This window comes from Chanos chanos, chromosome 8 (assembly GCF_902362185.1).
Source record: "Chanos chanos chromosome 8, fChaCha1.1, whole genome shotgun sequence".
In the NCBI taxonomy this organism is placed as follows: domain Eukaryota; kingdom Metazoa; phylum Chordata; class Actinopteri; order Gonorynchiformes; family Chanidae; genus Chanos; species Chanos chanos.
In genome coordinates this window covers 32,743,359-32,758,643 of record NC_044502.1, presented here as the reverse complement: position 1 = coordinate 32,758,643, position 15,285 = coordinate 32,743,359, and the positions used below count along the sequence as shown (strand labels likewise).

At 40.5% G+C, this 15,285-nt stretch overlaps 1 protein-coding gene across 1 annotated transcript in view; it reads left to right on the top strand.

Annotated features, from left to right (window-relative positions):
• The window catches only part of npr1b (natriuretic peptide receptor 1b), a 35,814-nt gene extending 20,762 nt beyond the window's left edge, over nucleotides 1-15,052 (top strand). The window contains exons 5-21 of the mRNA XM_030781791.1: nucleotides 2,708-2,802; nucleotides 4,667-4,802; nucleotides 5,049-5,133; nucleotides 5,250-5,370; nucleotides 5,492-5,566; nucleotides 5,700-5,777; nucleotides 5,964-6,068; nucleotides 7,653-7,724; nucleotides 8,073-8,232; nucleotides 9,351-9,506; nucleotides 12,459-12,627; nucleotides 12,977-13,123; nucleotides 13,324-13,447; nucleotides 13,567-13,635; nucleotides 13,720-13,894; nucleotides 14,041-14,139; nucleotides 14,904-15,052. Coding sequence (XP_030637651.1) covers nucleotides 2,708-2,802; nucleotides 4,667-4,802; nucleotides 5,049-5,133; nucleotides 5,250-5,370; nucleotides 5,492-5,566; nucleotides 5,700-5,777; nucleotides 5,964-6,068; nucleotides 7,653-7,724; nucleotides 8,073-8,232; nucleotides 9,351-9,506; nucleotides 12,459-12,627; nucleotides 12,977-13,123; nucleotides 13,324-13,447; nucleotides 13,567-13,635; nucleotides 13,720-13,894; nucleotides 14,041-14,139; nucleotides 14,904-15,052 — 2,015 coding nt within the window. The remainder of the gene's footprint in view (nucleotides 1-2,707; nucleotides 2,803-4,666; nucleotides 4,803-5,048; nucleotides 5,134-5,249; nucleotides 5,371-5,491; nucleotides 5,567-5,699; nucleotides 5,778-5,963; nucleotides 6,069-7,652; nucleotides 7,725-8,072; nucleotides 8,233-9,350; nucleotides 9,507-12,458; nucleotides 12,628-12,976; nucleotides 13,124-13,323; nucleotides 13,448-13,566; nucleotides 13,636-13,719; nucleotides 13,895-14,040; nucleotides 14,140-14,903) is intronic.
• Nucleotides 15,053-15,285: the final 233 nt, after the last annotated feature.

Sequence of the window (15,285 nt, the reverse complement as noted above, 5' to 3'; positions counted from 1 at the left end):
GCACATGTGACATTCAGTCTCATTTGATGTTGCACTCAACGTTGTTTTATATGATATTTACAGTTCTGAGTCCAATTCAAATAATTCTCCATGTCATTCTCCAGTTCACAAAGAGACCAGCTGTGCAGAATGATAAGACCAGAGCCCAGCATTCTCTGTTGTTTTGTCTGGTTTTTTGTTTTTCTTTATGTTTTTGTTTTTTGTTCCCTAGGCTGTGAAATGTTTTAAATCTTTTGGAGTTCACAGACTGCACGACTTCATATTAATAGTTCATTCTGTCTGAGTATTTCTACACCTCCTCAACCATTTCTTTTGTTTATCAGACAAAATGTCAAGGTCTCTGTCGAAACTGAAAAGGTAGGAAGAAAGCATACATCAGCTCTGAACTGTCATGCAGTCAACTGTAAACCAAAGCTCTTTTTTTCTTCATTTTAATTTGCCATCGCCAGCTATTGTATAGGTGGCTAACAATCTCGCATAATTGTGTCTTAGGTAAAATAAATAAATAAATACATACATACATAAACCCTTTAAACACAACTCCAAAGGACTGGGCATTTTAAGACTGACTTGTTTCTTATGAAAAGGTGCAAAACTGTGCAAATGTCGTATCCAGTTTATATACTTACAGTAGCAACGGAAAAATATTTGATATAGATTCTGCTGACATTCCCATGTGTAAAGATATCTAATCCATCACCTACTCCTTTAATAAAATAGGCTGGAACAGATGTTAATGCTAATCTGTGAATAAGTGTGAGCACACACTACCGCCACAGACGATTGTATTACATGTAGATATGTTCTCATACAAAGGTGAAATGACTGAATATCTCATATTTGCTGTTTAACATAGTTGTTTGTAGCTGTGTTCATCACTGTGTGAACTCAGCATGAAAATGTACTTTACCTTACTTTTTGGTCGATTTAAACTGAATGCAAACTGTGGCCATGCATGTAAATTCTGGCCTTTCTCTGTAAAAAATTATGTTACCCACTTCGACTTAGTATTCCTTGACAGATATTGTAATGGGTCCATTATCACAGCTGGCTAGGAGCTTACTGGAAACTTGAGAGAAATATGCAACATGCTGAGTGCCTAGCAACAAGAACCCTGAGTTCCTAATCATGTCGCTCTGACATTTGAATGTTTTCCTTCGTTTTAGTTAATGAAATTAGACTTCGTGTTTCTTACATCTTGTTGGTGTCAGTGAGGGTTCCACTCCGGTTGCATCCAGGCTGTCTGTTAACATTTCTTGGCTCTCCCTCTCTTTTTTTTTTTTATCCAAATGTTAGTCTAAGACAGAGATAGCGTTTTCACCAGATGACATCAAACACAGCTGTGAGAGACTTGTGTTCAAAGGCAGAAATCGCCAAAATCATGAAAGGAATCACTTTATTCTTTTTTTTTTTCTAGCTACTTCACCAAAAATGAGAACAAGTGATTCATGATCCTTCGCAATCTCGCATTTCAAAGACCAAAGACGCATTTGAATACCACACATCTTTAACTCTTTATAAAATGACCCATTTTTGCACAATAAATGATCGAATTGACCTTTTATGAATTTTTTGAGTTTTGAAACAAGACAGGTATAAAATTTTACAAAGATAACCTGTATTCAGACTACAATGATGACTGATTGGATAGTCCCACTGCACAGAGAACCTTCGGCTGACCGTAAAGTTATCCTTTTGTGTAAGATCCTGCTCTGGCAGATTGTACCTCTGCTGGAAAGACCTGACACATCACAGTGTCAGGTCCATGCATGGAGTATTACCAACAACCACTTGTTCTCACTAGGCCATGAGCATGGCTGCTCTTGCTCTGCTCTCTCTTACACGACACATCTTATCCATCTCAACCCCATGCTAATGCTAATTTTCCTATGATGCATCAGGTCAATGGTTTCTTGACCACTGTGTGTGCGTGAGCGCTGTGATAAATGGGTGACCATATAGTGTTTCATCTCTCGTAACTGATTATCTAGAATGCTTCCCTTTGGGTGGTGGACCTATCCCATCTCTCTCTCTCTCTCTCTCTCTCTCTCTGTCTACCATTGTCTCTAGCTCTAGCTCTAACGCTCTCTCTCTTACGGTTGTGTCATTTCCACGTCGATAATGCCTAAGCTTTTTTGTATCAGCTGAAATGTCAGAGCTCGTTTCCAGCAGACGTCTAACTCTACTCCCACTTGACACCCAATTGCTCTTAGCCCCATTATACCCAGAGAGAATAATGTAGGTAGGCTTGTGCGTGTGCAGGAAATTAAACTCGTGGCCTGACTCTCATCTCAGATGTTAGAGACACACAACCTGCTACAGCATCAGATAAGATGGAGTTCATGCCTGGCGAAATTGCGGCGGAACAGCGCGAGGCAGATTCACATATCTCTGTTATCCTTGCTTGAATGGTCTCCAATGATATTTGTGACGGTCAAAGTGATTGTTGTGTTGATTTGAATCGTGATATTAAATGGTTATGGCAATTATGCCACACATTTGTATTTGGTATTCCTCAATGAATCTCTATATTAGACCTAGTGTTTTTTTGTTTGGTTGTTTGTTTGGTTTTTGTACAAACACATATTTAGTCCTGGTGGTGGCCAAAGTTGGTGGTTATACTGAAGTGCTAATAAGGCAAATTAGCATTAATTAATACATTTTTCATTGTCTCTGCTCTCTGTTCCTCTCACCTCTCCTTACACAGGGGTAACTGGGTTGGTGCAAATAGATAAGAATGGCGACCGTGAGACGGATTTTGCTCTTTGGGACATGACTGACATTAGCAGCAGCATCTTTCAGGTATGTGCCATAATGTCACTGTGATGATGCAGTGGCTAACAGAGGGACATTTAAGCAAAGCATACTCACACAGGCATACAATATCAGCTCTTCTCTACACACACACACACACACACACACACACACACACACACACTCACACACACACACACACACACACACACACACACACACACACACACACAGTCAGCCTCCAGAAATCTTCTTTCTCTTCCTCATCTCATCTTTCCTGCTGGTAAACTGACATGAAACTGACTTCTCTTTTATAATCTTCTGAGTCTGTGGTCTCTGCTATAAACCTGTCAGAGGAAAAAAACAAACACTGGGGGCTTTGGCATTTGTTTAAAATGACTTCTACATGCCAAGCACTACATTTCCATGCTCCTTATCCCATAGACACAAATGTTTTTAAAACAAAATTTTAGACAATTTCAACTAATTAATCACACCATATTTCTTAGGTTGGCTTAGCACACTGGGGGGAAAATTATATGGAACACTATGCTAAGCCATCACAATGCTTTATTTTAACAAAATAATAGAGGTGAGTAGTATACTTAGTTCCCAAGGGCATCCTATGCCAAGGACTCTGCAACCAAACTGTGTCTATGTTGATTCACATTTGCAGTCTGTATTAATTATATGCTCAGTAACAGGCAGATTTAAGTGATTAACAGTCTTCTCCACACATGCTATGCAGTCTGAGGACACTGTGGATAAACTGTGGTTCCTGACCCTTATATGACAGGGAGTTTACACGAGTCTCACTCAGGCTAAACTAAAGTGGCTTTTACAAAGTCACACAGCACTAGACATTTCAATTCAGAGGGAAAAAGGGGAACAATAAAATATCAATCTGTAAAACAGTTCACTTTGAAAAACATGGGGTTCAAATTCAGATTTGTTTGAACAATTTCTTTTGAGACCACAGACTGAGTTAACTGTTAAGCTAAATTCAAAAAGTTGACTTAATAAGTAATAATAATTTCATAACGTGACCCTTTTTGCAGTGAGCAGTATAAAAGATAATAAGATCATACAGTTTTAATTTTACTCTTGAGTCAATGTAGAAGATTTCCCACGTGTATGTATTTTATGAGCAAGATTTAAGATGTTGGAGCTTCAAGTTTTAAAAATATTTATATATATACTGATAAACATTGATTAATGCTAATTAATTACTCCCACACTCCATGATTATTCATTCTGTTACTTTGACTAAAACTAGCACATCTCCTTTGTAGTCATTAAGTGTACAGGCAATCTGTCCAGGCTCTGTGAGCATTTGTGGAAGGTAGACTGTAATAGTTGCACTACTGAAAGGCTCTTGATTAGTAAAGGGGGGGGGGGGGGGGCAGCAAAGAGGTTAATTGCAGGTTTCTCAGGCAGTCAGCTGTGCCTTCCTGGTGCATAAGGGGAGATAGATTGAGAGAGAGAGAGAGAGAGAGAGAGAGAGAGAGAGAGAGAGAGAGATGGGGAATGCTTATTGTTTAGAGCTAGGCAGGGGTCAAGTCTCTCACCTGTTTAGAGGCTCATCAATGCCCGTACGCTCTAATCATCTTTGCGCCCCCTTACAGAGAGTGAAGTGGTTTCAGGTGGTTTGTCCAGCTCAAACAGCTTTTCTGTGGTCTTTCTGCCAAGACTAGTAAAACTCATGTATCTCAAGGGACCTCACTGCTGAATATTAAGGCCAACTGAAAATCCTCAACCACCTGTTTCTGAGGCCTTGACGTGTCTGCAGTTCACTAGTTTGAGGACTGTTAGCCAACTTTATCTCTGAAACATCAGAGAAACACTGAGGGTTCCCTGACCTACGACTCTCAGCTGGTTGGTGCACGTTTAATGCATATTTTTCCTTTCTCAGATAGTGGCTGTTTACAACGGCACACAGAAGCAGATGGCAACATTGCCTGAAATGAAAATCCAGTGGCCAGGAGGCACTGTTCCTCTCAACATTCCTTTCTGCGGTTTTAAAAATGACAACCCTGCCTGCCTGGGGAGTATGTAGGACTTTACTTTACTTTTTTGGTGATTTGACTCATCATCTCTGACTCAACATAAAAAAAAGCATGAAGTTCCCTCGTGATTCTCCAACACAGCCACTCTTTATGGCAAACTTATTCTACAAGATGACTTTAATTAACATTGAAACTAAGGAGTTGTATGTCCATCTTTCTCTCTCTCTCTCTCTCTCTCTCTCTCTCTCTCTCTCTCCCTCTCTCTCTGTCTCTGTCTTTTATTGACAGAGACCATCACAATGTACCAGATGGTAGTCACTGTGGTGTTCTTCATTCTCATCATCATCCTTACCATCACAGTTTTTATATACAGGTAAGTAGACATCACTCTGTTGACTTGTATTTCAGTCATTTTTTGGTCTATACATCTATTACACACACACACACACACACACACAAACACATATCCTCACAAACTCTCTCTCTTAGGAAGCTGAAGTTAGAGAAGGAACTGGTGGCTCAGCTCTGGAGGATCTCCTGGGAAGATATCCAGATGGGTAATCTGGAGAAAGCTCTACGCAGCACAGGCAGCAAACTCACACTCTCCCTGGTAAGAAATGCAATAATGTACACAAGTCTTTTCTTGAATGGATTGTTTTTATTTATCATGCATTTCTCTCTCTCTCTCTCTCTCTCTCTCTCTCTTTCTGTGTATGTGTGTGTGTGTACAGAAAGGCTCCAACTATGGCTCTCTTATGACAGGTGACGGCAATTTTCAAGTGTTTGCCAAGACTGGCTACTTCAAGGTGCAGTATTCTCGTGCACTGGCATGTGAATGCCTTCATACAAAATCTCTCTGTAGTTAATCTTTGACAGATTTCTAGGAACATGTTGGCAGTACACAGAAGAATGTATAAGATGTGTTTGTTCTTGCTCCAGGGAAACATCATTGCAATTAAATACGTCAACAGGAAACGTATTGAGCTGACACGAAAGGTCCTTTTTGAGTTGAAACACGTGAGTGTAATCGCAGTGCTGTTTGTATTTAACAATTTGTGTTCATACGTGCATATGGACTTGACAAGTAGATCCATATTTGATCGATTCTATATTTATGAATGACAAGGTTTGCATGTGCATATGCATGTATGTGTTCCAGAGAGTCATGTTTTACATTAAATCTGTCTTGTTGTTGGATTCCAGATGAGAGATGTCCAGAATGAACATCTGACACGTTTTATTGGTGCATGCATTGACCATCCCAACATCTGCATCATCACCGAGTACTGCTCTCGCGGAAGCCTGCAGGTACTGATACAGTAATCTGCCCCCTCGTCCTTTCACACACACGCACGCGCACACACACACACACACACACACACACACACACACACACAGCTGTGTCCTCACTAACTTCCCTGTCTAGGAGAATCTCTAGAAGAACTCTGTAGAAAGGCTTGAATGACCCCAGAGACACTGTTAAAGAAATCAAAATGGTCCGAGAAGTGCTAGCATCATTGTTTCATATGCAGAAAACTGGAGCAATAGATAAAAGCAGACCTGAGGGAGTTGGATAGATAGAGGTGATAGTAAATGGCTCTGTGAGTGTTGAATACATTCACTGAGCCCCCCTTCCACCCCCATACAGGTATATATTGTATAAAACCATGGCTGTATAGTGTGTAATGTTTCTGGTATATTTTTCTGTAAAACACACTTATCATTTACATTATTTACATATGAAATATATTTTTATAAATGTATAAACATATACATATTAGTTACTCTTCTGTATCTGTTCTTGAAATGTATGTATCGTATATCCTATATATGAAGGAAGCCAGAAATGATCAGGAGGTGGCTCATTATAACAGGATATAGAAATGATTTTTATATATATATGTTTGGTGTCCTACTAATAAATGATAGTATCTTTGATTCTGAGTGGAGTCTGTACCAATAATAATAATTAGGTAATATACAAATGACTTTTTTATGGTGAAACATGTTACTAGAAAATTAAAATGTTTTATTTGATCTTAGTACATGAAGTTTTGAATAACTGCTTCAATAGATCTGATTTCAAAACTGAAATGAGCATGACAAAATGATAACTTTTTGATCCAAAATACATCAAGTCACTCACTTTAAAAATGTGGCACAAAATGTCATCAAATACCATTGGATTAACAGTTGTGAGCTCCAGTCACTTTTACACAGTAGAAGAAATACTAAATATAATCTTCACAGTGACATTTAGCCATGAATGTATGAAATCCCTTATAGGATTAGGAATCTTTTTATGGATTACTTTTGAAAACAGCTCTATTCATGAACTCATCCTGACCTGACCTGATTTGATTCATCTTACATTTACCCTTTACTGGCATAATATAATTGATTGATTGACTGACGGACTGATTGATTGATTGATTAATTGATCCATCCATATTCAACAGTAAACTTTATTCAGCAGTAAACTCCTCTGTTAGATGATTGATGACAGACTGATAACAGTTTAATGATTATTTACATTTGAGCAGTGAAGAGTCAGTTGTATAAAAGTATTAGTCGACAGCAAGAGGTTGAATTTTTCTTTTCTGTAGGATACTATCTTACTGTTCCACACAGGAGCCACTCAGTAATTAGATTTTGTGTCAAAGCAATGATAAATGACTTGTTTATATTTGGCTAAAAATGTTTCATTGCAGTTCTGGGTTTTGTCTGGGCCCCTTGGGCACAGTTGCATTTGAAGTATCTTAGCAACCTGAAAAAAAAAGAACCCAGTGATTCACACTTCATAAAATGATACACAAAAGTTAACTCTGTGTGAACAATTAAGAAAAAATGTAGTGCTGTTTACACGTGTGTTTGTCTGTTTCACTTCCTCAGGATATTTTGGAGAATGAGAGCATCACCTTGGACTGGATGTTCAAATATTCTCTAATAAATGACATAGTGAAGGTATGTCCAGGTGACGTGATGGTGATGTGGAGATCAGGTCTTTACTGGCATCGCTCTGGTCCAGGAACTGGACTTTCACAAATGAACCAAAAAAGCTGTATTCAGAGCAGTAAGACCTACAAGCTGTAGGCCACCCTTTGATTACTCTTAGAAAATACTTGGAACGGTATATTAACATTGTATTCAGTTTTTCATTTACAGAATTTCAAGATCCTTTAGAATGAAAGGCTCACACAATTAACTGTCACTTTTTTCCCCACCCTCACCTTCATTAATATCCATCCTTTGTTTACAGCTCTATTGATCTCTTTTCTCTTCTTTGATGCATCGACTGTGTTCTCCTCTTAGGGAATGGCCTTTCTTCATAACAGTGTGATTGTCTCCCATGGCAACCTCAAGTCTTCAAACTGTGTGGTGGATAATCGGTTTGTTCTGAAGATCACAGACTACGGTCTCTCCAGCTTCCGCACGGAGTCTGACGCAGAGGATGCCCACTCATACTACGCCCGTGAGTCATGTTACCTCACGCCCAAAATGTTTTATTAGCTGTTTCATGTCAACGTTGGTGGAACTGGCCACCTGAACCCATTTATCTGGCCACCTGTACTCATTTACTTGTCCAGTGGCAATTGGAGGAGAGACTTTTTACTTTGCAATACATAAATGTTTGCTAATAAGTGTTTCACCAGTTTTGAGATTAAAAATTGCATATGCTCTCCCTTTGAGTTCCTTCCCTCACTACCATTAGTGTGGGCTGAGTAACTCCACAAAAAACATGATTTAGATAGCTTCTTTTGGTTAAGTGTGCCTCTTTGTGAGTAATAATTTATACACATGTAAGGTTGGTTCATCCTGGTATACTGAAGGTGGCAAGTTTACTGACACTCTCTATTACTGGTTTGTCAGTTCTACTGTTTAGTTTTAAGGTTTTTCGTGTGTGTATATACCGAATGTGTCTTCGTTCCATCTGAGGGCCATGCTATTCAATGATAAAATCATTGAGTACCGTTTGAATTTGATTGTCGTAATAAACAATGACGTTTGCATTTTTACACCATGAGTACGTGATAAATCATTCCCTAGTTATTGAATGTGGTGACCCAGGAAGGCAGTTATCTAGGAAAATGAAATTTGAAGAGTGTTATTGTACCGGTTACATTAATGCCGTAATTTGATATGTGTTCATGCTAATGAAGAGTTATTTTGAATAGTTCTAAGCTCAATATTCAGAGCACTAAGCTATGCATAGAATTTTTCAGAGTATCTACAATTTAACCAGGTTCAGATTCTCATATAAGGTTAAGGCAATTGAGTGTAATATTCACAATGAACCATTAACTGTAATTCACACATATACCATTGGACTACATATTTTCTTTTCACTATTCAACTAAACGCTGTTTAACAATGCTTTTTTCAAGCAATATTCAAGGTTATATCAATGCAAAATGGATGTCATTATGTATTTACAAAGTGTATTCTTGTAACCCAGCCTATTCAAACAATTGAAAAGAAAAAAAGCATAAAATGGTGTTGGGAGCTGATGAGGAGGAAGGACTTCATTTCATCTCCCTGTGAAAATCCCAACCCAAATATCCCATCAGTTTTCTGGTTTTGGGCATGCAGGGAAGCTGTGGACGACACCAGAGTTGTTGAGGATGGAGAACCCGCCGGCCAGTGGCACTCAGAAGGGAGATATTTACAGCTTTGGCATCATTCTGCAAGAGGTAGCCCTGAGAAAAGGAGCTTTCCACCTGGAGGGAGAGTCCCTTAGCCCCAAAGGTCAGTTTCTGATGGACACACACAGTGAACATGGTACATTAGCTCCGTTCAATATAAGCTAGGAAGAACAGTGCCCCACAGAGGAACATTAGACTCATTAACAATAACAATATTCTGCCATTATGACAATAAAAGTGAAATTACAAGTAGAAATGGCTTCCATGCAGACTGTCATGTGCCCTTCCTTGTGGACTTTTGTCTGTGCCGTTAGCTGGGAAGTTCCTACGAATCTCCACCCTGTCTAGAAAGAAGTTATTCAGCCTACAGTATGGATATGTTTGAATGTTAAAAACTTCTCAAAGAATTCGACACTTAAACAACACTCTCACTGACACTATAGTGAAATATCTAGTAATGTTAACTCTGATGGACATTAACTTTGAGTCCTCACATTCACATGCTTGGTTCCCTGAAACATTTGCAAGCTACAGTATTTTCAGCTAGAGAGAGTCCTGTCACCACACATACACTCTTGCGCACATGCAGAACACTCACCAATTCTCAGCAAGGCATTCTCACCAATGAGTAAAAAATGATCTCTGGGATGATGTAGCCAACACACACACACACACACACACACACGCACGCATACACACACACATGCACACTTACAGAGTCATAAGTTAAAGCATTCTACAAGTCGACTACAAATAGTTGGCAACCATCTTAATGAAGTAAACTTCTAAGGCAGAAGTTATCCATTTTCTTTGATTACCGTCACAGGCTTAAGATGCTTTTGAAAATGAGGCTCAAGTCTGTTCATCAGGCTATGCCAGGGACTAAGAGCTTTGACCAAAATAATCTTGTTTCCAGCAGCTGCCTTTGGAAAGGGATTTAGTGACAGTTTGTGGTAAGGCCATGAGTGTCCTCTCTGAGTGTTTCATATTCTTTTCCTCCCATTAATGACTGAAGTGGTCACTCTCTTATTTATGAGGGTTGATTGCTAATGGTCCCTCCCAACTCACTGGCACTCCAAAAAGCCTTGCGTATGCTGTCCACGTGTTTACGCTCGCAATTTACCCGTCTCCTCTCGTCCTCTTCTCTACACTCTTTTCCTGTCCACGCTGATGCATTGCACTGGAGAAAACCGCACTTGATGTTATTGGATCCTCCGGAGCTAAGCGCTGTTTCCTCTACATCCTTTATGTGGCACGAAGTCCCACTAAATCGCTACCATGGTTTGCTGTCAAGGCTTTTTATTAGGGTCTTATTCCATCAAGTTAAAGCTCTGGCTAAGTTTCTAGATTGTTCAGAAGTCACCGTTTAGCTTTATGTACCTGCGCCTGACAAGCATCTGCTCTGGGTGATCCAAAAGTAATATTTGTAAGTGTGAAGTTTGGTTGTTTTGTTGGAATGGGGAATTTATATTGTAGCTGTGGTTATTCAGCGCTACGTAGAACACAGAGCCTCATCAGGTCTTCACTTCATCTGTCACTCTGTGATAAGGACTTCTCTGTGTGGCTCACCAGACAAGAATAAATAAATGGGCCGTATCATACCTTGTCAAGGGAAGGGAAGTGAATGGGGAGCGGTGACAAGTGACTGTCCTTTAAAAATAGAGTTCTTGCACTTGTTACCAAGAGACCTCCTCTAATCACACCTCCTATGAGTCTAATGTAATCCTTCCCTTAACAAAACAGACAAGAAAAGACAAAAAGGTGAAGACCATAACCAGAGAACGGATGACTTGAGGGATGTCTAGAAGGGATGAATGAGTTTGCATTGTGGCATTCAGCAAGATTCAAATTGCTTCAACCGCCTGTAAAAGGCGTTGTCAATCATAGCCCTGTACTCTGACATGCTGCTATGTAACATCAATCGCTGTCAAAGCTTGCAACATGTTTTATTCCCAAATAGTAGCAGCTTTCATGTTCATGTTTTCATTTATGAAGGAATTTGTAAGAGACATTTTGAGCAAGTAGCATTTTACAAATGCCCATCTCTGTGAAAAGAGATGGAAAAATACCTCTAAATGCTCTAAAGTTGAAAAAAAACTTCTAGCAATGTACTGGTGGTAAATAAGGACGTATGGTGAATAAGGTATTGGAGGAAAGAATTTGTTTACCGTTAAAGGAAAAGAAGTCCTGGCTGCTAAAAGCATTATGAATAGGACTTTGATGGTGAGCGGTAGTGGAATGAAATACTAGCCAGAGCAAGTAAGTGCAGTGGGAGGAAAGTGCACTGGGAAAATACAACAGCCAGAGGGCGCAGATAAAAAGAAAGATGTCAGCGATAAAAAAGACATTAGTGATTTGGACACAATGAAAAGACAGAAAGGTGAGATATGTCTCTCTGAATCAGCCGGGTGGCGATATTGACGACTGATGCTATAGCAACATCTCCTAGCGTTAGCAGCTGTAACACAAAACCCACATTTACACTGTCAGTAGGAGGACAGATTTGTCAGTTTAGTGGACTGTGCTGTCAAGTTTTGTTTTTCTTGTAAATTCTCCTCTGCTTTCTGCTGAAAGACTGGTTCATTCAAAAAGTGAAACGTCTTTAAGCAAAAGCTAGTAGCAGAGTAAGTGCTACAGGTCTTAAGAGAGGGTAGGTTTTGTGTTTGTAAACCATCGCAGAAGCCAACAGCATACTCTAGAAGGACTGTGTTTGATCTTCTTTCCAAGTTGAGACCTGGGTCAGGCTCATGTTTGGGATATCACATGACAGTTCCTTTCAATCTTTTATCACTCCCTGTCTATTACTCTCTATCCATGTCTACTTTCAGCTAGTAAACCTCTAATAGGGCTGTATAAGCAACTGTTCTCAAATGAGTCACTGCCATAAAGCTGTCTTTAAGCTCTCAGGCTTAATTCTGTTTAGATTTATGGTCCAAAGAACAACAAAAAATATTGGCTTGGCACAAAGTTGAGACATTGGTCATTTGGCCAGTAAACAGTTCTGGTTTTCGGCTTGGTTTGATGCTTTAACACTGCTCTTCACACTCTTCTGCAGAGATCATTGACCGCGTGGCTTTGGGGGAGTGGCCGTACCTGCGCCCGTCGGTCGACACCCAGGTGCACAGCGAGGAGTTGGGCCAGCTGATGCAGCGTTGCTGGGCAGAGGAGCCCACTGAGAGGCCAGAATTCAACCAGATTAAAGTGCTTCTGCGCAAGCAGAACAGGTGTGGCCTCTGTCCTTCTCTGTCCTGTGCTCTTTAGAGAACCTCAGATACCTCATTCCAACTGGAGAGCTTCCCCTTTTCTGTTTTCAAGCCATGTCAGAAGGGACAAAAAGCTAATTTCATGGTTTCCTTTCTCCTTTTTTTTTATCTATTAGAGGGTTATCAACTGGTATTTCATGTGACTTCTACTTTCCTCTCCTCAGACAGGAACTGTCAGTCTGTTCTACCTCATACTCATCCCTGTGCCGTATCCAGTCCAAACATGTCTTCTTCTTTCTCTCTTCTGTTGACTACTTTTCCTTTTCTTACTCCCTGTCTGCACTCCTTTCAACTTTCTCATCTTCTCTAGAGAGCACAGCACTAACATCCTGGATAACCTGCTGTCCCGAATGGAGCAGTATGCTAATAACCTGGAGGAGTTAGTGGAAGAAAGGACGCAAGCCTATCTGGAGGAGAAACGCAAAGCAGAGGCCTTGCTCTACCAAATCCTCCCTCAGTGAGTATCAGGAGGGACATAATCCCCATCTAAACTGGTCACCTCACGGCAGAGTCCTACCACCTTCACGTATACTGATTGATGGCGCAGTTATATCACCGTGCCATGAAGTGCCGGTGTAAGCAATGGAGAGCCGGATTTGTTTCAGTTGTATTGCGGCTTCATGGACCTAGGCCAACCTCATATGGTCTCTTCTGCAGCTCTGTGGCTGAACAGCTGAAGAGAGGGGAGACCGTCCAGGCTGAAGCCTTTGACTCTGTCACTATCTACTTCAGCGACATTGTGGGTTTCACTGCCCTCTCTGCTGAAAGCACACCGATGCAGGTGAATGAGCAATAAGAAGCACAAGTCTACTTTACAATACAGTGTTTTAAACTTTGCATATTCAGTCGATGGTTTGTTCTCATTCTCTTTCCGTGTGGTTTGCTCTCTCATTCTCTTAGGTTGTCACCCTGCTTAATGACCTCTACACTTGTTTTGATGCCATCATAGACAACTTTGATGTTTATAAGGTAGCAGTTTTGACTTTGACCTTTGTGACCGGTTTTGTCTGACATGATTTCAAACTGAAACAGAACCTTGTCCTCGTTCACTAGGTGGAGACAATAGGGGACGCCTATATGGTGGTGTCAGGACTCCCGGTACGAAACGGGAAGCTCCATGGTAGGGAGATCGCCCGTATGTCTCTAGCTCTACTGGAGGCTGTGCGCTCTTTTAAAATCCGCCATCGGCCCGACCAGCAGCTTAAACTACGCATTGGCATCCACAGCGGTGAGATGCTCTTCCCCTGTCCTCACCCTTATAGACTTCACCAAAGTCCTTCAACTGTGACGTTATACATACCTTCCCTCTCTCTCTCTCATATTCCTCTCTCTTTTTCTCTGTGTGTGTGTGTCTGTGTGTGTGTGTATTCTCAGGCCCTGTATGTGCAGGTGTGGTAGGGCTGAAGATGCCAAGATATTGTCTGTTTGGAGACACAGTGAACACCTCCTCTCGTATGGAATCCAGCGGAGAACGTAAGACAGTGTCTTCTACCGACGTCTTACAACTATCATTATGTTTGTGCTATTGTATTATATTTTGCATTATTTGACTGATATATTTACACGTGCTAAGCACATCCATAGAGCCCCTGGTGTACTCTCTAGACTTTTGACAGTCTGTTTTGACATTTGACTACATCACATAACCTTGGAAACAGCAGCGTTCAGCAGTGTTTACTAAGTACTATACCAGGAATGTTTCTAGGAGCTGAATCATTTTCATTCACACACTAAATTAGAATTAAATGGCATCTACAGGGGCACAATCACACAGAGCTTCTACATGTCGAAGGCTCGTTTTACTGGTTCACCATGTTGAGTTCACCCTTTATTGGAAGTTCAAAAATTCTGTCTCATCTAAGTTTAATAGAATAGGGCATGATGAGCAATTTTCTTTAATATCTAATGTTCAATTTGTTCATCCAACCATGAAGAAGGAGCAAGTCTGGTTCAATAATAATCAGAGGAAAAATGACACATAGATGGTTCATCTAATTGCAATCAGTGATGAACGAGGAGGAGAGACTGTTTAGAACTGCTCACGTAATCCTGCAAAAAAAAAAAAAAAAAAAAAAAAAGCTGACATAAATTAACTCCCAAAGAATTGTTCCCCCCGAGTCGATCTTATTGTTTTGAACCTCACTAGAGAATCGAAAGCATTGCGAATGCATTGGTTCTTCATGTGTTGCATTGTATGTTCTGTGAGTGACCTGGGCTTTTTTCTCATGCTCTTGTAGCTTTGAAGATTCATGTGTCTGCAGCCACGCGTGATGTGCTGCAGGAATTCAACTGTTTCCAGCTGGAGCTGCGTGGGGACGTGGAAATGAAAGGCAAGGGCAAGATGAGAACTTACTGGCTGCTTGGGGAAACCAAGAGCAGTGAATGAGGGGCTTCACGGGATCTGGTGCCCCCTCCCCTCATAAATTATGACGCCCACCTCTGACTCTTTCCACTCTACACACATTCATTCATATCCTCTGTGACACAAAACCTGTCAGAGACCTGTTCTGCATTGTTTCGTTACCCTGGCTTTACTTATCTCAACAGTAATTATGACCGCCCTCAAAGCTGTACTGAGCAGTAAACAAAATGATTGTGCTGCCCCCTGGTGAACAAATT